This window comes from Hippocampus bargibanti, linkage group LG12 (genome assembly GCF_051943395.1).
Source record: "Hippocampus bargibanti isolate YZ-2025 linkage group LG12, ASM5194339v1, whole genome shotgun sequence".
In the NCBI taxonomy this organism is placed as follows: Eukaryota; Metazoa; Chordata; class Actinopteri; order Syngnathiformes; family Syngnathidae; genus Hippocampus; species Hippocampus bargibanti.
The window spans coordinates 11024378-11052336 of NC_142745.1; the positions used below are offsets into that span (position 1 = coordinate 11024378).

General features: G+C 40.3%; 1 protein-coding gene across 1 annotated transcript; it reads left to right on the top strand.

The window, feature by feature from the left end:
- The first annotated feature begins 2313 nt into the window (after positions 1-2313).
- Positions 2314-26417, top strand: myg1 (myg1 exonuclease). Its single transcript, XM_089011068.1, has 7 exons — positions 2314-2621; positions 4253-4365; positions 10828-10987; positions 14021-14170; positions 16056-16178; positions 16293-16474; positions 25949-26417. Exons 1-7 carry the CDS (start codon positions 2334-2336, stop codon positions 26136-26138), a joined length of 1206 nt encoding a protein of 401 aa, XP_088867194.1. The 5' UTR covers positions 2314-2333; the 3' UTR covers positions 26139-26417.
- The last annotated feature ends 1542 nt before the right edge of the window (positions 26418-27959 follow it).

Sequence of the window (27959 nt, forward strand, 5' to 3'; positions counted from 1 at the left end):
CCTTGACGGCGTCGCCACAGCGAATCAGTGTCCTCCATCTTTAGAGGTTTGATCCGCATGTTTATTTTGGCCAAGCTTTTATGTCGGATGCCCTTCCTGACACAACCCTCTGTATTCATCCGGGCTTGGGACCGGCACAAGAAGACTTATGTCCCTTTGTGGCTACAGAACAAGCAACTCGCTCAGTAAAAGGCTCCCAAACACAAAATGGTCATCGGCACAGCAACATTCAAAAAAGCAAAAACTATACTCACCATTTGATGACAATGCTCTGATCTCACCGTGAAATGGGCATCTCTTTCCCTACATTACATCACATTTGAAATACTTTTTTCATTCATTGACGGTGTGCTTTATAGTCCGTGTGTGTGTGTGTGTGTGTGTGTGTGTGTGTGTGTGTGTGTGTGTGTGTATATATATATATATATATATATATATATATATATATATATATATATATATATATATATATATATATATATATATATATATATATGACACAGAGAGGACAGTCTACATACAGTATTTATATAGCATCTATACAGATACTGTACAAGTGGTACAGTATCTACAATATACACATACTGTACCACTACATACCACCTCCCCACCCACGCAGGTATCGGTGGTAGGTCGTCGTGTGTTTGATCCTATGTCTTGATAGCATAGAGGAATCGCAGCATAAAAGCTTTGCTCCCGAACCTTATTATTGACATTTTGAGTGAACGTCCGAGGGGCTGCGCTCTTCCTTTTAAGGCAAGCAAAGATCATTTCCTGTCATCGCTGCGTGTAAAACTGGAAACAGCACGCAGGAAGAGGAGGAGGAGGAGGGGTCATGTGACGTTTCCGCACCTCAAGGTTTTGGGGTTGTGAGAGAGGATGGGGACCAAACGGAGAGAGTGAATTGGAGGAGGCGGGCAGAATAATATTGTTTACCGGGCTTGTTTATTTATGTTTATCGTTGAGCATGACTCATACCTTTTTTTGGGGAGGGGCATCCATTGACTTCACACATTCATTTCAACAAAAACGTCAATGGAGGTACGAGCAAAAGTCAGGATAAGCGACACATAACCAGCTAAAGAAATCCTAATCCATTCAATTAGCCTAATGTTTCCAGCATAATTCAGAGACCATCACATTGGCTCCCTTCATTTTTTATTCTTATCGCCTATCATCAAAGATATGACAATTAGCCACTTGACTGCATGAAGCATTAGCGACAAGAAGGGTTATTTATTCAGCTGGAGAGGATTTAGTTGCGACAAATAAAAAAAGTGTCAGTACAAAGCGACGTGTTGTTTTGTTGGGTCCAAAGCGATGAGGAAATATAATCCCATCAGGAGCGGGAATGTTTATTTTGAGAGTGTAGAGCTGTCCATGGTGCTGATTCAAGGCCAAATAGCCTGATAGCAAACAGTGATGATCAAACCTTTAAGTCCGCATTTACACCGCATGCCAAACATGAGGAATTGCGTTATTTGTTTCACCCTGTCAGGTTTGTTTCGTTTTGTCATATTTTACTGCTGGTTTTGTTTGCTACTTTGGACCTTTTCATTCAAATGACTTTGTTGTTTAAGATTTGGTTCCTGCTGACTTTAATACAATTTGTTGAATACACCCTGCTCGTCCCTTCTGTCTCATGACAACTTTTTTCCTTTTCACAATTTTACTCTTCTAAATTTGTAATTTCTCAATTGTGAGACAAATGACGATTTTCTTACCTTATCATATTGATTTGCATTAAAAACGGCTATCATAATGTGGCTTTGACGTTTTCAAGCTCAATACTAACACATAATGGGAAATATCACATACAGACTAACAAAAATATGTGTTGCAGAGGTACAAGCCTTTACGCAACAGATACTAGAACAGCGATGTCCGAACAGAATTGGACAACAGCGCACTCTGCTGGTTGTTAGCAGTACAAGTATCCCTGAATCATCTTACGAGGAAACATGCGTGAGTTTTTTTTACAGGTACAGGTACTGTTTTTATTTTGTTTCCTTAATTTAGTCAGTTTAATAAAATTACAATACAAACAAACAAAATAATTCCATCAAGCTGTTGAAAACTATTTTTTTTAATGTGTTACATAATTATCGTGGATGCTGTCGCGCTATTTGGTATTTTGAATATTTAATGATAACTTTATACGTCCAATATTTCCACAGGAGCTGTATTTTTCTGTAAAATGCAGTCTGTCCATCTATTTCGTTGGACAACGGGTGGAACCATTAAGGGTTGATCTGTTTCTTCCGGTTCATAAAACGAAACGCGTGTCATATAGTCCTACGCCTAAATGTGTCCCCTGCCGTCTTGCTGCATTGATGTGGTGCGCGCGTGTGCTTGCGACAAATTTAGTTCAAACAAAATATCTCGCCGTCACAGTCAATCCAACAAATATTAGCACATCGCAAAAGTTGAGTCCCAATCGTTTCCTTGCACAGCGTATTGCATTTGTTGTCAACGCTGCGGGGAGACGACACATGTCGAGTGAAGCCAAGAGTTTATGTGTTGACAACATGGCCGCCAAAAAGATCGGAACCCACAACGGAACCTTTCATTGTGATGAGGTTTTGGCCTGCTTCTTCCTCCGGCAACTACCCGAATACAAGGTGAGTAAACTCTCTGTGATATGTAGTCTTGTCACGGTTTAAATGTCTTGTAGTCGTGGGGAAGTTTTTTTGTTTGGCCTTGCGTCACGATAAGATACCACATCGGGGCGCTGTTGATGTTTAACAGCATCGACGTGTATATCGTGACGCGTTTCTGAGGAAATGTCACAGTGTAAAATATCAAAATTACAAGGAACAAAATGTGCATGTTTTTTGGGGTTGCTGTTTCTCGACTTTATTGCGGGTCAGTCAGGATTCAGTTGATTACGAGCACACGTTTGTGATGTAATATAGGGAAAGACATGCCCATTTCATGGTAAAATCAGAGCATTGTCATCAAATGGTGAGTATAGTTTTGCTTTTTTAATTGTTGCTGTGCTGATGACCATTTTGTGTTTGGGAGCCTTTTACTGAGTGAGTTGCTTGTTTTGTAGCCACAAAGGGACATATGTCTTCTTGTGCCGGTCCCAAGCCCGGATAAATACAGAGGGTTGTGTCAGGAAGGGCATCCGACGTAAAAGCTTGGCCAAAACAAACATGCGTATCATACCTCTGAAGATGGAGCTTACTGATTCGCTGTGGCGACCCCTTGAAGGGAAAAGTCGAAAGGAAAAGAAAAAGATCCCAGCATTCTCCACACAGGAATGCTGGAACCGGAATCGAACCCTGCACCTTCAGCAATGTCGGGTGGACCTGCTAACCAGTCGTCCACGGTGCCGCCTTTTTTTAATTGAATTTAAAATGAAATTAATCTCACTGGTTCACAGCAATTTAACTCAATGATAGCTTTATGCGACCATAAAAATATTTTACATGCTGATTTTTAAAATTTCTTTGCTTTTCTAGTCCATCAGGTTTTGGACATGTTTTATTTTTCTTTGTTTTTAAGTATGATCGATAAACCTGTCCAGTTTTCTCTTGCATTATAATTTTTTGCTCTGATGTGATGTTTTTGCTCAACATAAAATCAACCTGTTGCTGAACCAAACCCCGAAATCACACACCGTATTTATTATTATTATTATTATTATTACTGTTATTATTATTGTTATTATTGTTATTACTGCTATTACTGTTGTTATTATTATTATTATTATTATTATTATTATTATTATTATTATTATTATTATTATTATTATTATTATTACTACTATTACCATTACCATCATTACCATCCTATTACTATGATTACTATACAAACCAAAATATGAAAATTAACTAAACAAAAAACACCCAGAAAGGTTGACTTGCATTTCTGGTAAAAGAAAATTGGTCGGCTTGGTATCTTTTATAAAGGCAGATACAATAACTCACTCGTCCAATAGTGCTCGTTAGGTGTTGGAAAAAGTGCTTCATAATCAAGTGTCAAGTGAGCCTTCAAATTGACCTAATGATTGACTGGCTTGTTAAAAGGTCAAACTTGGCTCCTCCTTCGAGTCCAATTAGGCCTATCTGTTCAACAGTCAGCACCAAGCAGGCTTCATTTAATTTCCCCTTTAGTTATATCCTGTCTGTGAAGGGCACCAAAATCGGACATTTGGATGAATTAAATGATAATTTCCCAAAGACTTCTCATCCCAGTTGACCGTTGCTTGCTGGTTAATTGCTCATCTCTTATGTTTCTCCCACAGAATGCGGAGATCATGCGGACCAGGGACCCCACACAACTGGCTTGCTGTGACATCGTCGTCGATGTGGGAGGAGAGTTTGATCCACAGAGGCACCGCTACGATCATCATCAGAGGTATGTATGCGGCAGTGATTTATTGCTGTCCAGAAGATGATACACCAGCTCCCGCTGACTGTTATTAGTCCAGTGGGACAAGCCTTGCCGGTGAACTTGATATACAACTTGTAAATTGTTTATCATTTCATGTCCTGGGGACTGCCAAAGTGGAACGTGGTTATCAAATAGTCAGCCAGGCTATTTCTTTGACGTTGGTCGACGTCAAAGAATTGTGAACCACATTTCCCAGTGAGATTCATTGTATTGTAGTAATCTGTCCGAGAGTCCAACACATCATAAAACGTATTTAACATTTTAAGACAACAACATGAAACTAAATGAAAAACGAAATGAAAATAAATGAAAAACGGTAAAACAGATCAGTCAGTGCCAGACGTTGTGCAAAAATGTGTCCACTCCAGTGCCAGGGTTTTTGTCATTTTACCTCCAATTCCAGGACCCACAGAATATTGAGTTTTAGGACTACATAAACATTAAATTCAGCGTAAGAAAGCTTAGACTCTCTGCTTTCAAAAAAGTTAATTCCTAAGTTATATGGGTCTTGAGTAATATGAGATGCAAGTGGGGGCGGCACATTCGGGAATGGCGCTCCACGTTATATTTTCTATTCCCAAATAAATTTGGGAATGGCAGTGAATGAGTTCAAACAATCGTGATGTTATCAAAGGCGTATTACGGAGAGAAAACTTTGGTTTTTACCTTTGCTTGAATAATCCACGTGACTCCCATATAAAGGCCAATGGAGAGTACAGATTTTGTTACCATGACGACTGTGAGTGTAGGACTGGCATTGATATTGGAGCGCTTATGGGAGCAGAGCCCAGAGTCTGCCTGTGAGTGTGTTGTGTGCAAATCTAGCACCCATTTCACTCATGAAGGCAGACCTTCAAACACTGCACTGCAACGTATGTGACACATGGAAACATCAGCAAACACAAATATCCCTCAGTCACATCTGCAATTTAGCCAAGCAATCAAATATGTGACTCATCACAATCTTACCTTTTGGCTTTGATATGACGGTAGTCATCACACCCACGGGTGAGTGATGTGGGTGTTTTCTCCATGATAAGGTTTCACAGAGTCGGATCCTCACCTGTCCAAGTTGATAATGTCATGCACAGAGAAACTCAACATGGGGAAGATAATTACCGTATTTATTCGAGTATAACGCTCACACGTGTATAACCTAATTTTCAATTAAAAATCGGTATAACATTTTGTTGCATTTTTTTTCTCTGCTCAGACCAAGCATTGTATGTGACAACACATGCCTCCATGATAAAATTATTTAGTGACAATGTAATATATATCAATTGGATTGATTGGATTGGATTTGCCTTTATTAGTCTTGCAGTGGAGAAATTTACATTTCACAGCAGCAAAGCAATTAAAATATGAAGAACACTGAATCAAAACTCTGGATATTGGTAATTGTGCAAAACAGCAATGCTTAAAGGACAACCGACGTTACTTTTTTGTTTTTTAACTGACACCAGAAAAACGTTTTATAGCTTCTAAAATACCCAAAACTGATGATAAAAATGATTTTTTTAGTCAAATGCACAACACCAATAAAAATGACTTAAAGTGTCCCAAATCTACAAAAAATTGAGCTGCGAATTGGGCATTTTCAGAAAGTCCCGCCCCCAGTTTGTGACATCACGCCAAGACGTCTTGCATTGCTTGTGAATCAAAACAATGGCTTCAGATTCGGAGAATATGCTTTCTTGTTCCACATCCAGTTATAAATATGATTCAAATAGTTCTGAAGAGGAAAACATACATGTTTGCAATCGATTAAAGAATTTATTTGTGCCATTTTGAGGCAACATTGGGGGAAAATCTCTCACCCAAAAAAGAGGCACAAAATGGCGACCTCCTGTGGCCACCTCAGTTTCCACAGGCTGATAAATTCCTTATATGGCGCTTGGACGCCCTCTTCTGGCCTTCTGGCGGCTTTTGGGTGCAACACGAGGTCCCCAGACCAAACAAGTCCAGCAAAATACACTGACGTGATGGAAGTACCGCTACAATGCGTCTTTTTTATGGTCAAGGGTGGTCCTTTAGTGACGTCACGTACGGACTCGTCACCAACTCAAAAACAAGACTTCCTGAATATTCAGCGCAAGTCTTAAAACGTATATATGCGGTGGAAACTTTGTAAAATACGCTCAGTAGAAGTCATTTGAAGCCATTTTACAAATTATGGACACAACTTGTCCGGAGACGTCGGTTGTCCTTTAACTCATGTTTAACTCATGTTTAACTCATGTTTCAGTGTGGGCGAGGAGCAAATTCTCCGCTTGCAGGTGGCCTTCAGTCACTCATAACGACTGGTCAGCTCCGTGTCCTGATGTTGACAACCATAGATTTCTCCATCCCTCCACACACACACGCTCGCGTACACACACACACGTACCATATAATAAAGACATAGCAGGTCTCTTTTCCCAGCAGGCGGCTGTTGATAATTAGTTTTCTTCTATTGATCGCCCTCCCCGCTGGGCGTTCACGAGGCACACCGGCTGTCACCAACACTGCCTGTGCAGTCCGCAGGAGAACGTGGGTGTCACACATATTGCACAGATGCACGGACCGGTCGGGTGTGATGAATGGGTCTAAGCAGGCAAGTCACCGATAGAAGGATATTCAGTAGCAGATTAACAGATGGACATGACAGCAACGCTATTAATATCCTTTGACCAAACACCACAAATATTAGATGTGCAAACATTGAAGGACAAATACACAAATATTTGAAAACAAAAACATTACATGGAAAACACATCGACCATACAAAAAGAATTTTAAAATATTGGGAAAACATACACCAATATTAATGGAACAAAATAATTATGACAGAGAAATACTAGAAACACATAGAAAGTATTAGACAAAAATAAATATATCAATTTTAGGTGATAACACAGTTGACAAATATTTTTTTAATATTAACTCATTCACTGCCAGACGTGTGCAAAACTGTGTGCCAGGGTTTTTGTCATTTTCACTCAAATTCCACGACCCACAGAATATTGACTTTTAGGACGACATAAACATTCAATGTATCAGAAGAAACCATAGACTCTCTTCTTTCATCAGAAAAAAAGTTAATTCCAAAGTGGGTCTGGAGTTATCTGAATTTGAAATGGGGGCGGCTGTGCAAAAGGCAAATGCTGCCGTTCCCGAATTTATTTGAATGAGTTAAGATAAAAAATACAAAATAAGAATTTTATCACAAATAACCCCAGAAGCATACAAACGATTCAAATGATTAACATAAATAATAACAAAAATATGGCAAATAATAAAATAGCAAAACTATTGGCCCGAAAATTAAAACTATAAAAACAAGGAAAATATAATCAACTGTAAGAAAAAGACAAACATACAATGAAAAAAATATCACTAAAATACAAAACTGGTACAAACGTTAACAAAATAATAAAAAGTAAAACGTCTTGTACTGGAAAAAGAGAAAAGGATCAGAATCAGAATCAGAATCATCTTTATTGCCAAGTATGTAGAACACACAAGGAATTTGTTTCCGGTAGAACACGCTGCACTAGTATCGTCGTCAAAAAAACTGCTAAGTGGCACTATACAGTTCCATTTTGGCTACTGTTGAAGAGTTCAAAGAGTTAATGGCTTGGGGGAAGAAGCTGTTTAAATGTCTGCTGGATTTGGTGCGCATGGATCGTTAGCGCCTGCCTGAGGGGAGTAGCTGGAAAAGGTGGTGGGCAGGGTGCGGAGGGTCCAGTAGGATTTTCCGCGCCCTTGTTTGGATTCTTGCAGTGTGCAAGTCCTCGAGAGTGGGTAGGGCGGTGCCAATGATTTTTTTCCGCCGTCCTAACTGTCCGTTGAAGTCGGATTTTGTCCATTTTTGTGGCGGCCCCGAACCAAACAGTGATGGAAGAACACAGGATGGAATCGATGACAGCCGTGTAGAAATGTTGCAGCACCTCCTGTGGCAGGCCATGCTTCTTTAGCAGCCTCAGGAAGTACATTCTCTGTTGGGCCTACTCCCACTTCATGTCCTGGGAGAAAAGGATATACAATTATTGACACAAACACATATTTTTTTTTGACGTTTTATAAATATCAATAAAAATAAAACCACAGTGGTACATTAAGGCCCAAATCTAGCAACACCAAAGTGAAACAAAATCCGTTGACTTCCAATGTGTCAAAGTTTCACCAACAAGAACACAATCAATTCAAAAGTGCTGTAGTTTCACAATCTATCTGCATTTCAAGTAACATTTCTGGACACTGGCACAAATCTAAAAAACAAATTGGTCATCACAATATGATTCATTGATAAATGGGAGCATCAATCAATCGAATCTTCGAATCAAAGTGAAGCTACGTAAATAGGTCAGACTTTCTCATTACAATCTTTATCACGAGTGTGATACCCCAGACAGACCCCTAAAGGGAAAAGCTGAAAGGAAAAGCAGAAGATTCTTCATTTTTCTGTTCACTTCTTTCTTTCCACGTGAATGAGCACAGGGATACTCCAGATCGGCCAATTAGGACCTTTAATGGCCGTGATTACCCCCCACCGGATCCCTCACATGTCATTCATTCACTCGACAGTCACTTATCCGCTGCAGCACACGCACGTCTTTCCAATTAGGCCTGAACCAAATGACCAGCAGTGCCTCGATGCCGCCTGATAAGACCCCTACCCGGCGTTCCATCTGTGCACGTGGCCATTTATTTATGTGCGGTCACGCGCGCAAACACGCCACTCAACTTGCTACCTCTCAGTCTCGACTATTTTGCAAACTGGAAATGAAGCTCGATTGGAGGCTTTTAATGCATCACACATTCTTAATCTTGACATCTGCTACAATTTCAGTATCATTTTAAAAAATTATACTAAGTTTGCAGTGCTATTTATTTTTGCCATCGCAAATACCAATGGGCAATGTACATGACCCTCGAGAGCATTTGACCGCCTGGCGTGCAATTCCAAACTCAAATTGAAATGAGGAGCTGCAATGAATGGGCCCTCTCCCCTTCATTTCCCATGGTGAAATAAAAAAAGAAAGATCATTAAATAGACTTTTACTAAAATTTGAAATGGTCCAAAATTCTGGTGTTTTTTCCTGTAAAAGTTGACATGACCACAAAATTTTAGGTGGAATGGGGCTTATATTTTCAACCTGTGAGTTTTCAGGGGACACCGAAAATATACAAATACGGTGATACCTCAGGTCACGAACTTAATTGGTTCCCAGAAAGTGTGTTTAAGGCGAAAGGTTTTTCTGCCAAACATTTATTTCCAATAGAAACAATTAAAAATGAAAATAATCCGTTTTCAGGTTCCTATAAAACAGAATTTTCTACTACATAAGCCTTAAAACTACACAAAATATACCTTATTTTATGTATAATAAATGTGCTATTGTATTGTAATGAAAGAAATAAACTGTACTATATAATAAAGTCGTTTTATTTACCTTTGTGATGGTCGTTGCTGTAGTTGCCTCTTGATGATATCCAAGTGAAGTTGCCATGCTTTCTCAGCGATAATACCCTTACTCACACTGTCCCCTGGAAAGCAGCTCGTTTCCACTAATCCAAATAAACAGAAGTTTTTGAACCTTCTCTTGCCTGAGATCGTTGCTTAGACGACACAGAAACACCCTTAGCCACACGTAGCAATGGTCGACTTAGCATACTGGTACTGGGAACGCTAAGTCACACAAACGCACACCTCGTTCGTGTTTTTTGATGATCTCCTTCTGCTCGACCGTATTTTTCTTTTGTGTCCTCTTCGGCTTAACACTCGCCTGTGGTGGGGTCTTTTTCGGTCCCATAAAAACAAAAGTACTCCACTCTATAACAAACCACATCTGCACTCAAAGAAAGGAGGTGACGTAAACTAGTCAGCCAGCCACCGTGGCGCAGTGTGGTTTGGTTCATCCGCCGAAAACGAAGAATATATTGTCGTGAATTTAATGTTTGTAAGGAGAAAGGTTCGTGAGCTAAAGCATTCGTAAGCTGAAGTATCACTGTATTGAGTGGACCGTCAAGTCGAGGACTCTGAAAGGACAATGAGATTCCCACCTATTTAAAATTGCATTTTCTGTGTAGCTCTTTCTCTTGTTTCTATTTACAATTGTATTTTATTTATTGTATTCTATTTGTGATTGTATTGTATTTATTATAGTACCTATGATTGTCTGTGTCTGTAAAGTTTCCTTGAGCTTTGAAAGGCGCTTAAAATAAAATGTATTAGTATTATCGTGTTTTTGTCCCACCGATATTGGCCTATTGACTTAAAAAGGAACTTTTTGTGTGGACAAAGACCACATCCCAAAGAAAACAACTAGATACTTTATTCAGGTTGTATATTCCTTTCATTCCTGTCAATAATTTGACAGAGAACATGCTAAAGACTGTCACGAGCGTTCCTTCTCACTTTCCTTTTAACTTTACAATCAGGACTTTTACAGAGACCTTCCACAGTCTTCGTCCCGATAAGCCTTGGGTGACCAAGCTGAGCTCTGCCGGACTGGTTTATCTCCACTTTGGCCGTCAGCTGCTGGCCCAGCTCACGCACCTGAAGGAAGACGACAAACGGCTGGAGATCCTCTATGACAAGGTGAGAGTGACACAACAATCATATTTGAGACGGTGCAGTGGTTAGCATGCATTGTGTTTTTAGCCTCCACGATTTGGGTACCTGCTAGAGTATGGGTGTTAAATTTATTTTTTTGCCGCCGGCCACATTGTCGTTATGATTTCGTCTCAGGGCCGTTATGAATTTGGGGAAGCCATTAGAATGTTTAATCCCCTTTACATATTAAATATTGAGCGCATAACAAATTAATGAATAACTACCATATTTTCCATTATGCTCGCTAAAGTCCGAATGAGAGTTTCAAATTGTCCCATGTAAACCTCAATAGCAGGCTCACCCAAAGGCCTTATTTTCTTCAAAATCAGTAGTGCGTAACCCTAGCCTCTACTGTAGCGCCTTATAATGTGGTGTGCCTTATATTTGGAAAACTATTATATACAGTAAAGTCTCGTTATATCGATATCGGTTATATCGATAGTACTGCTTATTACGATACTATTTCTATGAACGCAAGGAGAAAATTTACATGCCGCAGGATCGGATATATCGACAGTCCGGTTATATCGATATTTTTTCCGACTCCTGAGAATATCGATATAACGAGACTTTACTGTATTTATATATTATTTTTGGAAAACATTTGTCGTCATTCATTGAAGGTGGGCTTTATACTTCGGTGTGCTTTATATATGGAAAAAGTTTGAAAATAAACTTTATTAGAGGTGCACCTTATACTCCGGTGCGCCTTACACGCTGGACAATTCAAAATTTTGGTTCAGACTTTAGCAAGCATCATGGAATTTCACAAGTTTGATTATCTTTCGCGGGCCGAATAAAATGATTTGGTGGGCCAGGTTTGGCCCCCGGGCCTCAATTTTGACACCAGTGTGCAAGAGGAAATCACATGCAATGAAGGATCTATATGCATTCACAAAACATCAATTCCAAAATCGAACGCTGAGAGGGGTATAAACAACCGTACCGTATGGCATCTGATCCGGGGGGTGTCAAATCATTTTTGTCGCGGGTCACACATTGTGAAAAAAAATCCATATCTCATTTAAAACACAAAAATGTAAGAAATATCTTTTTTAAATGGCATTTTACCTCCATCAGACAGTTGACAGCAGAGAATGCCCACAAATAAATGCAGCTGGTATGGAAATGTGACAATTCCGCCGTGCCAGGCTTCCAGCCAAGTATACAGCAGTTCTATTTATTGGATTTTGGACCCATCAGCAGGAGGCCCGTGCATACGACACCTCTTTGCACGGCACATTAGGCTCACCGAATCTTTGCTTGCCATGAATGTAATCACTATTAACGTGCACCGTCTCCATTCTGTGCGAATCTTCAAACATAATGCTTTGTGTGTTCTCATCAGCCACTTTAGATGGAGAAAAGCTCTTTTTTTGAATGCCCCAAGGCTTGATTTCACCTTTATATCATCCTTTTCTAATTATAACTGATCCGCTTGTTACCTTGGGTGTCCTGAGAGGAAATGGTGTTCAGTCAGAATACATCTCTTCAAATTGCTTCCTGTCTAACCTTTTCCAGTTCAATGTAAAATAGCAGCAATCCTCTCTGGTTTAATGAGATTGCAATGCACTTCAGCACTCATTTACTAGCAATACATATGAGCTTAATGGGCCTCAATGTCCAGTTTCCGCTTCCTTCTATTCTTGGGGAAAAATCAGCAGATTTAGCGTCAATGTTAGTCATATAAATCGGTCTATTTATGTAAAAACATAGCACAAATACATCCTGTCGAAATCACAGTTATCTGCAAAATGAGTTCCGGGATGCTTGATGTATGTTTAAACAAAGGAGAGGGATGTTTGAATGAATTATGATGAAAAGTCAAAATCCAGGGCAATTTTTTTTTCTGGGAGGTGGGGTGGCCGAGCGTACATACTCGAGGCATGACACACAGTGAACTTTGTACAAGTTATGCAGCAAATCACATAAAATTCTCTGTGAATCCCCTGGAAAGGCTCACTCAACCTGAGTTAAAAATCGGAAATTAGAGTTACCGTATTTTTTGGATTATACGTCGCTCCGGATTATTGGTCGCACCAGCCAAAAAATGCATAATTAAGAAGATAAAAACATATATAGGTCGCACTGGAGGATAAGTCGCATTTTTGGGGATTTTTTTTTTTTTTTTTATAAAATCCAACACCGAACAACATACATGTCATCTTGAAAAGCAATTTAAAATAAATAAATTTAATAAAAATAAAATAGAGAACATCAGGCTCCGTTTCACTTCTTTTTTTTCCAACATACATAACACCGCAGCTCTCGCTCTACGCAACTCCGATGGACACACCTCCTTTTTGGTAACCCAGAACAGTTATTTACAAGAGTTATTCAGATAACCCTAGCACAAAGAACATACTAACATACTACTAAAGTTTACCAAAATATCAGGTTTTACTCCAAATCACCAAATCCAAGGAAAACTTCATCCTCTGTGTCACTTTTAAATAACTCCCCCAACTCGGCAGGTAGACAAGGCGCCACTTCCTCTTCTCTGCGTTCTTGCGGTTTAATGTGAAAATAACATGTGAAATGATATACAGTAATAAAAAAAAGCATATATAAATCGCTCCGATTTACAAGTCGCACCCCGACCAAACTATAAAAAAAACCTGCGATTTATAAACCGGTAAAATACGGTAAATCGGAATCCTGAGTTAAAAATTGAAATTCGGAGTTAAATCAGAATTCTGGGATTAAAGTCAGTTCTGAGATTAAAGTTGGAATTCTAAATTAAATCGGAATTCTGAGTTAATACTCAGAATTCTTAGGTTAAAGTCAGAATTCTGAGTAAAATCGGAATTCTGAGATTAAAGTCGGAATTCTGGGTTAAATGTGTGTGTGTTACTTCCGGGTTGAGTGCTCACCCGTAGAAAAATAGTTTTGTTCTTATCCTGTGACTGTAAAGTGTTCTTGAGAGTTTTGAAAGGATTTTAGAAATAAAATGTATTATTATTATTATTATTATTATTTTTGTGTCATGTGCTCATGAAGATCTTCTTTTGCATCCAGCTCTATGAGAACTTTGTGGAGGAGGTGGACGCCGTCGACAATGGCATTTCACAGTGTGACGGCGAGGCACGCTACGCCATCTCCACCACGCTGAGCGCGCGTGTTGGTCATCTGAATCCGCGCTGGAATAGCAAGATTCAGGACACGGAGGTATTTTTTCGTTAGAAATCAGCACGTTTCATGACAGAAATGCCACGTCAAGCATAAAAGGTAGTCTCGCCTCAAACATGGCGACTGTTGCTGAAGCTTTCTTACCATTTCATTATTCCGAATGTCAGACCCTTAGCACAATAAACAATTTCCTTTTTTTCTAATTATTACAAATGGCAAAATGGCTCATTAGTTATAATTATATGACACATACTGAATTTTTAATGTAAATTATCAAGAGTCTCACCCAGTTCTGTTGTTAGGGTGGTGAGGTAACCCAAACTACCGTATTTTCCGTTGCAGAAGGCGCACCCAAAAGCCTTGATTTTCCTTAAAAGATGATCCTGCACCTTATACGCAGGTGCGCCTTCTATGTGAAGTAATCTTAAGTCACTACAGATCTCACATCTACTGTCAGCAGCCACCGACTCCATCTCCCACTGTAGATGAAGTAGTGTGTAACCCTAGCTGCTACTATAGCGCCTTATAATGTGGTGTACCTTATATTTGGAAAACCATTATATATTTATATATTATATTTGGAAAACTTTTGTCATTCATTGAAGATGCGTCTTATACTCAGGTGCGCCTTATACACCGGAAAATAGGGTACACTAAGGTAGCCAGTAAATGTTTAAATAAAAAAGACGCACACACACACACACACACGCACACACACACACACACACACACACACACACACACACACACACACACACACACACACACACGCACACCCACCCACACACACACACACACGCGTGCGCACACACACACGCACACACGCACACACACACACACACACACACACACACACACACACACACACACACACACACACACACACACACACACACATTTAATCCACAAGCATAGAACATCCCAATGTAAAAACAGTGGGTGCAGTTGTAACTACCTAATATTTTTAGAAACGCTTACCGTGTTCTACCAGTTATCCTATTTTTTTTAAACAGCAACCTATTTTCTAAAAGCTAAAGAGTTGTTTTTTTTATGTCTGTTACCTAATTAGTGCAAGAGGCAGGATGCCTCCGGAGGAAATGGCACGTTATTGTGCTGACTCTCTTAAGACACCTTCAGCCTACCTATACATCATCCCCGCTGTGTCACCACATATTTTGTTTTTTGTAATTTCCGGTCTCGAGTGAATATATGCAATTACTTCCAATTGCCCTGCTTTTTACGCATCTCACGCACCTTTGCGTTTGGCACCAAGGCACTCACGTTTAATTGAAAAATTGCTTGCCAAAAATCCTCAACAGAGACTTTTTTGGATGCAAAGAGATTCTCATCTCTGCTATATCTGTGAAAGTTGGAATCCTCACAGGCCAATGTTTGGACCTCTTTTTTTTACCCCAAGCTATTTAACTCATTCACTGCCATTCACAAATTGATTTGGATATTGAAAATAGGACGTAGAGCGCCATTCTTGAATTTTTTTGGGTTTTGTTTTTTCATGCTTGGGGGCAGATAAAGCGCTGGACATGGCCTCTGGCAATGTTATTTCTGTTCCACAAGGGGGCGGCATTTCACCTTTTCCATGTTAGCGCTTTGTTCCAGCGTCAGCTGTTGTTAAAGCGCTATATAAACCAATATGTATGTATTGCATTGTATTTTGTAATCAAAAAAGGGTACGAAACACCCCTCCGCACCCTGCCCATCACCTTTTCCAGCGATTCCCCTCAGGCAGGCGCTACCGATCCAAAGGCACCTAATCCAGCCTGCTTCTTCACTCTCGCCATTAACTCTCTAAACAATAACCCAAATCTAACTGTATAGTGCCTCTTTGCAATTGTGCACAACCCTGTGCAACAGCATCCCATTAGAATGCTCCTATACTGCACCAAACACATCTTTCCATCTACAGGAGGGGTTCAAAAAGGCTTTGGCCTTAGTGGGAGATGAATTTCTGGACCGTTTGGATTTCTACAAAACCTCCTGGTTGCCAGCCCGTCAGGTTGTGGAAGAAGCCGTTAACGAGCGGTACAAGGTACATGCAAAACATCTGATGCAGCTGTAGGAGCATATCTGCAATGTCCATTCAGTGCCGTCACGTTAAATAAAACTTTTGAGACAGATTTGAATGATTCTCTCTTGTTTCCAGGTTGATCCCTGTGGGCAGGTGATGGAGTTCTCCCAAGGCGGATGTCCCTGGAAGGAGCATCTCTTCGCCCTGGAGAAGGAGCTCCAGGTGGAGACCACCATCAAATATGTGCTGTACTCTGACCAAAATGGAAATTGGAGGGTCCAGTGTGTCCCTGCAGGCCTCAACACCTTCCAGAGCAGGTAATTAACAGTTGGCGGCGCCATTTTCATAAATCATATCTGCTTGACAAAGTCCAGCTGCTTTTTACCGAAGAAGCCCGGGTGTATACTTGTGGCGACAGGGGTGCGCTCCACAGTCTCCTCGATGTGTTGAGTTGACTCGCTGCTCATTGAAGCATTCATTTGACAAAGTACCGAAATCCTCATTTGATGAACAAGAAGGATCCTTCAGTTGAAGCAGAGGTCATTGCTCTATGGAGAGACAAAGTTAAAAGGATGTAAACACATCTTACGTCTCCGCAGAGCCACCTGAGCCCGGGACATGTCGTGTGGGTCTTTTACTTTTGGGAAACAGTGCACAAGCCACTCGCCTACTTGACAGATGCTTTCATTTACAGCCAATTATCGTCGTGAACTCCACTCCTCTTTTTTCCAAAGGTGGGTTTAATGAATGCGAAGCTCCACAAGGGTAATCTTGCTAGCAACATCCTCTATTGAACCAGTCTCTTTAATTAGCCCGTCACCATAGGCGACCTGCCTCCACTCAGGGGAAGGCAGTGGAACAAGGTCAGCCCAAATTTGTAGAACTCGATTTGTGAAGAGTCCACTTGGTTGATGATGGCATTGAAAATACACGTGATGGTCCTCATGTTGAGTTTTTGAGACATGTTGAGTTGAGATTTTCCGCTTTTAAGTCAAGAAAAAAAAGAATATTGAGCGGATCAAATGCCAAGTGCCTTCACGCTCTCCAAATATTTGTCTTATTCTCCAATACTGTGGTTTTAAGAAGTGCAACGCTTTGTTTTTTCACACACTGAAGACTTTAACTCATTCACTGCCAGACAATGTGCAAAAATGTGTCCACTCCAGTGCCAGGGTTTTTGTCATTGTCACTTGAATTCCAGGACAAACAGAATATTGAGTTTTAGGACTACATATACATTCAATAATGATAATAATAATTATAATAATAATCATAATAAAATTTATAAGCTCCTTTAAAACTCTAAAGGACACTTTCAATACAGCGTTAGAAACCTTACACTCTTCTTTCATCAGAAAAAAAAGAGTTAATTCCTATATTATGTATATTTGGAGTTATATGAGCTTGAAATGAGGGTGGCTGTCCAAAATACAATGCAATACATACTTATTGATTTATATAACGCTTTAACAACAGATGAAGCTATAACAAAGCACTAATATGGCAAAAAGGGAAATGCTGCCCCCTCGTGGAAGGGGAAAACATTGCCAGAGTTGTGACTAATAGAAATGACTGTAAATAGAAATGACTTTTTATCTGAATACAGACACTTTCCAACTTACGAATGAAATACGTTCCGAACGGGCGTTCGTAAGGTGAATTTGTTCATAAGTTGCTTCAATGCAATACAATGCAACAAATACATATTGGTTTATATAGGGCTTTAATAACAGATGACGCTGGAACAAAGTGCTAACATGGAAAAAAGGGAAATGCAACTCCTTGTGGAAAAGAAAAAACATTGCCAGAGCTTTATCCGCACCCAAGCATGAAAAAACAAAACCCAAACAAATTCTGGAATGGTGCTCTACGTCACATTTTCAATTCCAGAATAAGTTCGTGAATGGCAGTGAATGAGTTAACAACAACTCTGAAATCTGCTGCTTATTGAAGCGTTACCTTAACAGTATTTTTATTGGTACTATAATGAGGAAAAACACCCCAGATAATATTAGCATTAACTCAGCTTTATATGATTTTATTGTTATGATGCTGATTCAATAAATCAAAAAAATCTGCTTCTAATTACTTTCTGTAGCCTAAACCACAAAGCTGCAGTCCCGCATGTTGGTCCTACTTCATATTCATTTTTTTTCTCCCCGTCTTGCCGATTAATGACAGCGATAATGTCAGGAAGCTGTCATTGTGAACGTATTAGCACCTATCCAAAATGGCTTCTGTTCCCCCGGAGGGGGAAATGTTTACTTGCCGAGCCTGTCCACAAAGCCGCTTGATTAACGTCATCAGCGGCCCCGCAGGATCGCCGTAGTTGCTGTTATTGACTCGCTGCACCGTTTCCCTGCATGCCTCACACACGCACACACACACACACACACACACACACACACACACACACACACACACACACACACACACACACACACACACACACACACACACACACACACACGCACACACACACGCACAATCTCTATTTTGTGTGTGCTTAAAAAACGGGTTGTGTTTCCCTGTTTTACCGTCGACCAGTCTTTTCTCTTTGAGCTGCTGTCACTTTTCTGTCATTTGTGGCGTCACATGTAATTGGCGGTGGATCCCAGATTGTCCCGATGATGCAGTCAGTACTGCCGAATGGACACGCATTTGGCATGAATTTCCTTCAACATAAGTGCCTGTCAGATGGGCCCACAGCGTAGCGCCATTAAAGCCGGCTGTCTTCCTTTTGCCTTTTTTTTCCTCATTGGCCTAAATGTGCCTCTTTAAAAATGGCGGTAACAGCTTTTCTCTTGAACCAGCTGTTCTCCGGAGACAACCTTTGAAGCAGGTGTCAGGGCTTGATTTGCGTTTTACTAAGTTGTGGCAATGAATGACAGTGTAGGAGATATACAGATGGTGGCATGGGTGCCCAACTAGGGGTGCCCAACCTGCGGCTCGCGACCCACTTGCGAGTTAAATTGTCTTCTGTAGTGTATTAACTCATTCACTGCCATTTCCGAATTTGTCCCGGTTTTGTTTTTTCATGCTTGAATGCCGATGAAGTGCTGGCCATGGCCTCTGGCAATGTTTTTTTTTAATTTTGCACAAGGGGGCAGCATTTCCGATTTTTCCATGTTAGCTCTTTGTTACACTGTGAGCTGTTGTTAAAGCGCTATATAAATCATTGTATTTTGTACAGCTGCCCTCATTTCAAGCTCATATAACTCCAGACCAATATAATTTAGGAATTACCATAATTTACGGCATATAAGCCGCAACTTTTGTCACAAGCTTTTAACCCAGCGGTTTATGCAATGATAACCAGCGGCGAGAAATCGTTTACCAAAACTGGCAGTATGCGAAGAGCTAATGTATTCCGTGTCTCGGTGACATGTGGTATGTTTTTGTACCCAGACCTGTTAGCGAGTGCTAACACCCTGTCCGCGCCGTGTTACTACCGTAATGCATGTTGTGTTGCTGCCGCGTAACAGGCACTGTTTTGAAACAAAAGTTATAGGACAACTGACATCACTGACATCCTAACTGACATCAGAAAAACGTTTTATAGCATCTAAAATACCCAAAACACGAAGTATGATATTTTTAGTCAAATGCATAACACCAATATAAATTACTTAAAGTGTCCAAAAACTACTTCAAATTGAACCCGGAAGTGGCCAGTTTCAGAAGGTCCCGCCCCTTGTTCCTGGTGTAACGCCAAGACGTCTTGCCTTGCTCGAGAAACAAAACAATGGCTTCAGATTCGGAGAATATGCTTTCTTGTTACTCATCCAGTTATGAATATGATTCAAATACTTCTGAAGAGGAAAGCATACATGTTTGCAATCGATTAAAGAATGTATTACGGTCATTGCATCTGGAGAGAAACAAACTCTTTAGTACTCACAGTACCCAAAAAAGGCAGAAGAGGGCGACAAAGCTCCGTGGAAATTGTCTCCTGGGATGTTTTGTAAGCGAACATCAAATACACCATCGTGTTATTTATGTGTTTTCCTTCTAATTTCGCCATCAACATGGATCAACACAAAGTTTTCAGACCAAACAAAGTACCGCAAAATGCATTGAGGTGATGCAAGGTATGTCCTTTCTCGGTGAGGGGCGTTCCTTCAGTGATGTAGGGTGAGGACTCATCACCAACTCAAAAACAAGACTTCCGGAATATTCAGCGCGAGTCTTAAAACGTAAAATATAGCGATATGCGGTGGAATCTTTGTAAAATACGCTCAGTAGAAGTCGTTTAAACACTGCATTGAATGTTTATATAGTCCCAAAACTCATTCTTCTCTGGGTCCTAGAATTCGAGTGACAATGATAAGAACCCTGGCACTGGAGTGGACACATTTTTGCACGTCTGGCAGTGAATGAGTTAAATTAGATCTAGGTTGGACACAATTTGTCATCTGTTTTGATAAATGTTGAACACAACGCCCCGATTTCATTGGAATTGGGTTTGTACCACCCCCTTAATGAGAATCAGGCATTTATATGGCAGGATGTGCATGATTGAATGTGAAGGGACTTTTCCATTACAGGACGTCTGGCTCGTACATTAATTTGGTCTCTCTTCACTTTCCCCTCTCACGCTGTATCGTCACTCCACTTACTCATCACAAGACAGTGAAGGAGCATTCTCCTGTGCATAGAACACATTTTGTATTTCATTGCATCCCAACTCACGCGCTTCGATCTTCGTTCCGTTCGCCTTGAGCTCAACTCATCCACCATGCAATTGCCTTTTTGTCATATTATTGTGACCTCTATTTTCCATGTACACCCCCGCCTCTCACTACGCACGCACGTACAAACCTCTTTGAGTGGATAATTTAATTTCAACACTTGACATGAGGATTTGTCCCATAAAAGAGCACTTTCCCTTTTTATAAAATATACATAATTTGATTGTGTCTTTTTTTATAAAGGGCAGGTATGATAGAGGCATGAGACTGTCGCCAATATTTATTAATATTTATTAACGTGAAACTGTTTCAGTGACGTCCACTGCTGCTTATTTCTTGTTGAGTGAGTCAATTTGCTATACTAATGACACACGCTAACGTTTTTGTTAAGTGGGGCGAAATTCCTCAACAGTGACGTGAAATACTCATTACCATATATCACGATGCCTGATTTTAGTTATTGCTGCTAAGGGCTAAGTTTAGGGGGCAATTACCTTTACATATCCAGAGATCTGTTTTTTTGTGCTTTTAATTGGCAATTAGAAATTGCATTGTTTCATTTCCTTGGGTTGGATGGGTTGGATGAGGCTTTATTAGCAGCAAAGTGATTAAAGTAAGAGGAAAGGAAAGAAAGAAGTAGAAAAACTAATCCAGGAGCTGCTGTAAAGGCAGCTACTCTCGGGGCGCCATTTTGACGTCAAATATGCAGTGACTGTAATGTGTCCTTGAGTTTTGAAAGGCGTTTAGAAATAAAATGTATTATTATTATTATTATTATTATTATTATTATTATTATTATTAAAAAACTAAATAACAAATAATGTGACACAAAAAACAGTCATTCAATTTTTAGGACTTTCTGCACTTTCTTTGTTGCATGAAGCAGTTCTAGATGATAGAGGAGTGGATGAAAACGTCCTTTTCACCAGTGGAGCAGTGACGTCATCGCACTTGGACATTTGGCATGGAGCACTTCTGCTACATGTTGAAAGCAAACACGAAGCTTCAGCGTCCATCGACAAAAAGAAATTGTCTCACTCACATCTCCTGTCCCACGTAAATCCGCTTCAATTCCAAGCCGCGATCGTTCCACATATGGCGCAAAAAAAAGCACAATGGCCCCAGAGCTGTCCAGCGATGACCGTCAAATGGCACCGACATTCCTCCCAATCAAAAACGGTGCTGGCATAACAGTACTGCCGAAATGGCGCAACCACTCAGCACAGTCTTGATGAATGTCGTGGTAAAAAAATGCTGAAAAAGTTCCACACGACGCACAACAACTCAAAAGTGACAATAGAAAACACCAAAAGAATTATGTATGGTATTAAAATTGGTTTAATGATAATACTACATTTCATTTCTAAGCACCTTTCAAAACTCTCAAGGTCACTTTACAGTCGCAGGATCAGTTTTTATGCGGGTGAGCAGCAGCAGCCACATGTGCCAGCGTTCACTCAACCCAGAAGTAACTCAAATAGATAGAAAGCTAGCTAGCTAGCTAACAGAAAGCTAATAGATAGCCAGCTAGACAGTTAGCTAACTAGCTAGATAGCCATATAGTTAATAAATAGCCAGCTACATAGCTAGCTAGCTAGCTAGCCAGAAAGGCGCACTTATTGTTTTAAAAGTGAAGACAAAATAATGTACTTGTATGTTTTATCTGACGGCACTAGTAGCATCTGGACGGCGTTGTAGCGTCATTTGATGTAACTTCTTTTTGGGGTCATACATATGCGAATAACACAGAAATACGTCAGGTAGCAAATACTTTTCCACGCCACTATATTAAATGCATTTGTCAGACTACACCTGCACCTTAATTGTTTTTTTTTTGTGCTCAGCTTTGATACATTTTTAATGGTGACTTTGAAGGTGCACGAAAATGAGCACGTTTTTGAAGCACTCACAAAAATAGTCTTGGTCTTGATGACTGTGATTTTCATCTGTTTGTCTCCTGACCGAATTGAGCAATTTTGCGATCGTTCATGGTCATTTGAACCATTTTTCTTTTTCTCCCCTTTTTGCTTCAATGAACAGAGCTAATTAGTCAGCGCCACCGTTTTGTTCACTCTGTTCCGATGACCGCCATTGCGAAGATGTAGTCAACATGACGCACGGCGTTGTCCAGCATTATTGTCTCCTTGGAACCAGGGCCAATTGACGCAGTGAGCCGGCAGATGATCGTTTGACCAAGTCTAAACTCGCAGTGTTTCATCTGCCTGAGAGCATTTTTCTTTTTCTTTTTTTTTCCTTCTTTTGATCCTCTTCCTGTATTGCCTCTCATTACATGGCGCACTGGTGTTGTATCTGTACATGCAGTGAGTGTCACAAGCTCTTTGCCAGTAACCAGGACATCCAGTTCATTATCCTTCTTCATGGGCCTACTCTTAATTCATCTATGTAAGTTCTCAGTCGTACAGGACTGGTCCATTGATGAAAAGGTTTCTTCAGCCCTCATCTGTACTTCATTGAAGGTGTCGGACGTTTCGCTTCTCATCCAAGAGGCTTCGTCAGCAAACTAAAATTTAAATATATATATATATATATATATATATATATATATATATATATATATATATATATATATATATATATATATATATATATATATATATATATATCCCTACTGTCCAGAGGTGGCGGTGCCAGACATCTGCTATGATTGGTCCCTGCTCTGAGGTAGGGGGGGAGCAGAGGTATATACCCTAAGGCTACAAAAAAGTTCTTATCCCGTCGTGACTGTAGGGTCCTTGAGAGATTTGAAAGGCGCTTAGAAATTGAATGTATTATTATTATTACACTGATTACTTCTATTGTCCTGACTGATTATAGTCTATGACTGACCTGATTGCTCCATTTGCTCTGGTATCACCTCATCAGTATGACTAAGCCTACGTGGTAACGATCTAAGAACGATCCAAATTAAACCTCACACCATGGCGATTTAGCAGAAGGGTTTTGCTGTTTTATTAAATGATAGCTTCTTTTAGTCCCCTTTCAAACAATCTATTTTCTTTCGTTAAGATTTTAACCTCACTGTCGTCAAATGAGTGGTTGCTAGCTTTTAGATGTATATGTACTACAGATTGAGGCCCATTAGTATTATCCCTGCGATGTTGAGAAAGTCTTTCTTTGAGAATTTGGTTTGTATGTGTATATATAATAATATATATATATATATATATATATATATATATATATATATATATATATATATATATACAGTAAAGTCTCGTTATATCAATATTCTCGGGAGTCTGAAAAAATATCGATATAACCGGACTATCGATATATCCGGTCCTGCGGCATGTAAATTTTCTCCTTGCGTTCATAGAAATAGTATCGTAATAAGCAGTACTATCGATATAACTGATATCGATATAACAAGACTTTACTGTACATATATATATATATATATATATATATATATATATATATATATATACAGGGCCAAAGCTACCAGCAAAATGTTTATTTGCTGACGACGCCTCTTGGATGAGAAGCAAAACGTCCGTCACCTTCAAAGACGTACAGATGACGGCTGAAGAAACTTTTTCATCAAACTCCTCTTTATTGTCGTCAACACCGATGATTCTTCCACAACATGGGGAAAAAAATTGCATTTTCCGCTCCTTTCAAGGCAGTCTCGATTCATGCTTAAATGGAGACTGTGGGCATGGTTTAATTGTGACCTGTGAATAACCTTGACTGCTTTTATCCTGTTATGTACAATAGAAAGGGGCGTGGATGATGTGTCCATGTGTGTTACTATTTTCACCTCAGTCTACAGCCTATTTCCACCCTCTCCCTACCAATAGCTTTTTCATTGACACCCCCCCCCCCCCTTTCCCGTCAGCCTCCCATTGCTTTCGCTATCATCCTTTTTCCACGGTCGATCTTTTGCCATCTTCCCGTTGATTCCTTCCCTTCTCTCGCCCCCAATCCCCCCTCCCTCTGTCTTCCTATCTCACTCATCGCTTCACCTTCCACACGTCACCTCATCCATGCTCCTTTCCACTCCGCTGCGAAATCTCATTAGGGTGGCGGCGCCTGCTCAAAGTCAACTCGGAAGCTCTCCGAAGCTTTAACATAACGCATACGGGAATGGCGATGATTGGGAAAGAACTGTGGCGTCTCCCAAATCTTCCCAAAAAAATAAATCCAGATGGCTTTTTCTCTCTTAGCGATCCGTATCTTCCCATAGACAAGTGCCAAGTGTGTTATAGGGGTGTTGTTATCACCTGTGTCCTGCCAGTGCACCTGTGGAGGAGGGCGGCGGGGTTATTTTTATCGCTAATGTGTGTGTTGATAAGCAGCAAAACAGTGGAAGCAGACCTGTGAAGTGTCCTTGAGAGTTTTGAAAGGCGCTTAGAAATTAAATGTATTATTATTATTATTCCTCAGAAAGGTAATGTAAGGGGAAGCAGAAAGAAAATACAGTGATAGCTCAGCTCCCGAACATAATTGGTGTCCCAGAAAGTGTGTGTGAGGTGAAAAGTTTATCTTCCGAACAATTATTTCCCATAAGAAGCCATTCAAATGAGAATAATCCGGTCCCCATCAAACATAATTTTCTACTGAAGAAGCCTTAAAACTACACAAAATATAGCTTATTTAATTAACATTACAAAGCTAGGCAGAGAGCAAGATCACTATCTAAAATCCAGAGATAATGGAAGACAATCGCACTTCGCAATGAGATAGATAGATACCCACACTGGGCAACGGGTTGTGCCCAATTTGAAATGTGACAAATTGCTCCATTCCCCATTTTAATGCATTAATATTTTAAAACATTTTTTATAAATGTTCCTCCCGCTATGCACTTCCTGAAGAGAACATTGGCAGTGAGCTTGGTCCCTCCCTGAGTCAATCTTTCTACTGATTGATGGCGGACTCCGGCGTCCCTGTATGATTTTCCACATAATTGGAGGAGAAGAATAAAGGGCTGATTACTTCTGGTGGCCTATTTGCAGCGTCTGATTGAGGCCGCGCTACGGTTCATGCCCTTCAGCTACAGACACTTTGTACAGCGCGACAACCGGAAGCAAAGCAGCTGCTGCCGCATGCGAACTGACCCCGCTTTTTGTTTGTCAGGCTTCCCCTGCTGGAGGAGTGGCGCGGTATCCGCGATGAGGAGCTGTCCCGGCTCAGCGGCATCGACGGATGCATTTTCGTCCATGCCGCCGGATTTATCGGCGGCAACAAGACGCGGGAAGGAGCCCTGGAGATGGCCCGTAGGACCCTGCAAGCTGCTGCAAACGCACCTGCCAATGGGGACAGTTGATCAGTACTCCCAATTTAGCCAGTATGTGATTTTCACTTATTTTCATTGTTAGTGGTACACCTGTACAATCAAATATGACCGCCAGTTTCCTTTTCAATGTGACAATAATCAGTTTTATTTGGAGGACTATTTGAGGTGTTTCTAGTAATGTAATATGTAATAGGACAATGGTATACATGTCTCCACTGCAAACCACAAAGACAAATGAAACTAAAATAACATTTTGTGGGTCAAAGAATTGCTCCAAAAGTGTTCATTTGAATAAAAACAAAATGGCAACCTCTTCTTTCCATGCTTCATGCTTGGCAGAGGTGAAATAATTCGTCAAATACACAATTGATAACATTTGCAAGGGCACCCGACTTCACGTGAAATTATTACATAATAGAAATAAATATATAAACAAACAATCGTGTACAATAGACCCATGCTGTTTGTGGCGTATATAAATAGCAAAGATGTGTTTGTGATTGATGCCCTTTTTAAGTGAGTTGCATTTTGATTTTATGCCCACTTCCCCCCCCGCCCCTCCAGTGCAGTAATGGCCCTACGCTGTGAAGCCACATTGAAATAATTCGACCAATTTACCGGTGCTACACAATTTGGATCAAAATAGAACGTAAGAAAAAAAAATCCTTGGCAGAGGTAAATATTAACTCATTCACTGCCAGACGATGTGCAAAAATGTGTCTACTCCAGTGCCAGGGTTTGTGTCATTGTCACTTGAATTCCAGGACCCACGTAATTATGAGTTTTAGGACTACATAAACATTCAATACAGCGTTAGAAACCTTAGACCAGGGGTGTCAAACTCATTTTTTGCCGCAGGCCACGTTGTAGTTACGGTTTCCTGTCGAGGGCCGTTATGAATTTGGGGAAGCCATTAAAATGTTTCATCCTCTCCACATATTACATATAGAGAGCACAACAAATTAATGAATAACTAGTTGAGGTTTACGTGGGACAATTTGAAATTTTGGTTCGGAATTTAGGAAGCGTCACGTAATTTCACAAGTTTGATTTGCTTTCGCGGGCCGAAGAAAATGATGTGAAGGGCCAGATTTGGCCCCCGGGCCTTGACTTTGACACCTGTGCCTTAGACTCTCTTCTTTCATCAGAAAAAAAGTTAATTCCTAAATTATATGGGTCTGGAGTTATATGAGATTGAAATGAGGGCGGTTGTCCAAAATGGAGTTTTGAAGGGCGCTTATAAATGAAATAATAATAATACATTTCATTTAAAAGCACCTTTCAAAACTCTCAAGGACACTTTACAGTCACAGGATATTTCTTCTGCGGGTGAACAGCGGCAGCCACCACGCGCCAGCATTCACTCCACCCGGAAGTAACAAAGTAAAAAAAAAACTAAATAACAAATAATATGACAACACAAAGACACAGACACTTTCTGTACCCTCTTTGTGACATGAAGCAGTTCTAGATGAAATAGGAGAGGATAAAAGCATCACTTTCAGCAGTGGATCAGGGACGTCATGGTAGAATGTGCACATATATATAAGATAGTGATCTTGCTCTCTGCCCAGCTTTAAAATGCTAGTTTTTTTCTCCCCCTGAAATGAAAGATGAAAAAGGAGAGGATCCATGCGTCCTTTTCAGCAGTGGATCAAGGAAATGTATTATTATTAAAGCTGGAACAAAGCGCTAACATGGAAAAAAAGGGGAAATGCCGCCCCCTTGTGGAAAAGAAAAAGTATTGCCAGAGGCCATGGTTAGCGCTTTATCGGCACCCAAACGTGAAAAAAACAAAACCCGAACAAATTCGGGAATGGCGCTCTGTCTTATTTTCAATGTACGATTAAA

Excerpts from the sequence above, each read along its gene's own strand:
- myg1 (XM_089011068.1), top strand. The coding sequence starts at position 2,334 with ATGTGGTGCGCGCGTGTGCTTGCGACAAATTTAGTTCAAACAAAATAT. Across the intron at positions 10,988-14,020 it reads TGGAGATCCTCTATGACAAG|CTCTATGAGAACTTTGTGGA; the intron begins GTGAGAGTGACA and ends TTTTGCATCCAG. Across the intron at positions 16,475-25,948 it reads CTCAACACCTTCCAGAGCAG|GCTTCCCCTGCTGGAGGAGT; the intron begins GTAATTAACAGT and ends TTTGTTTGTCAG.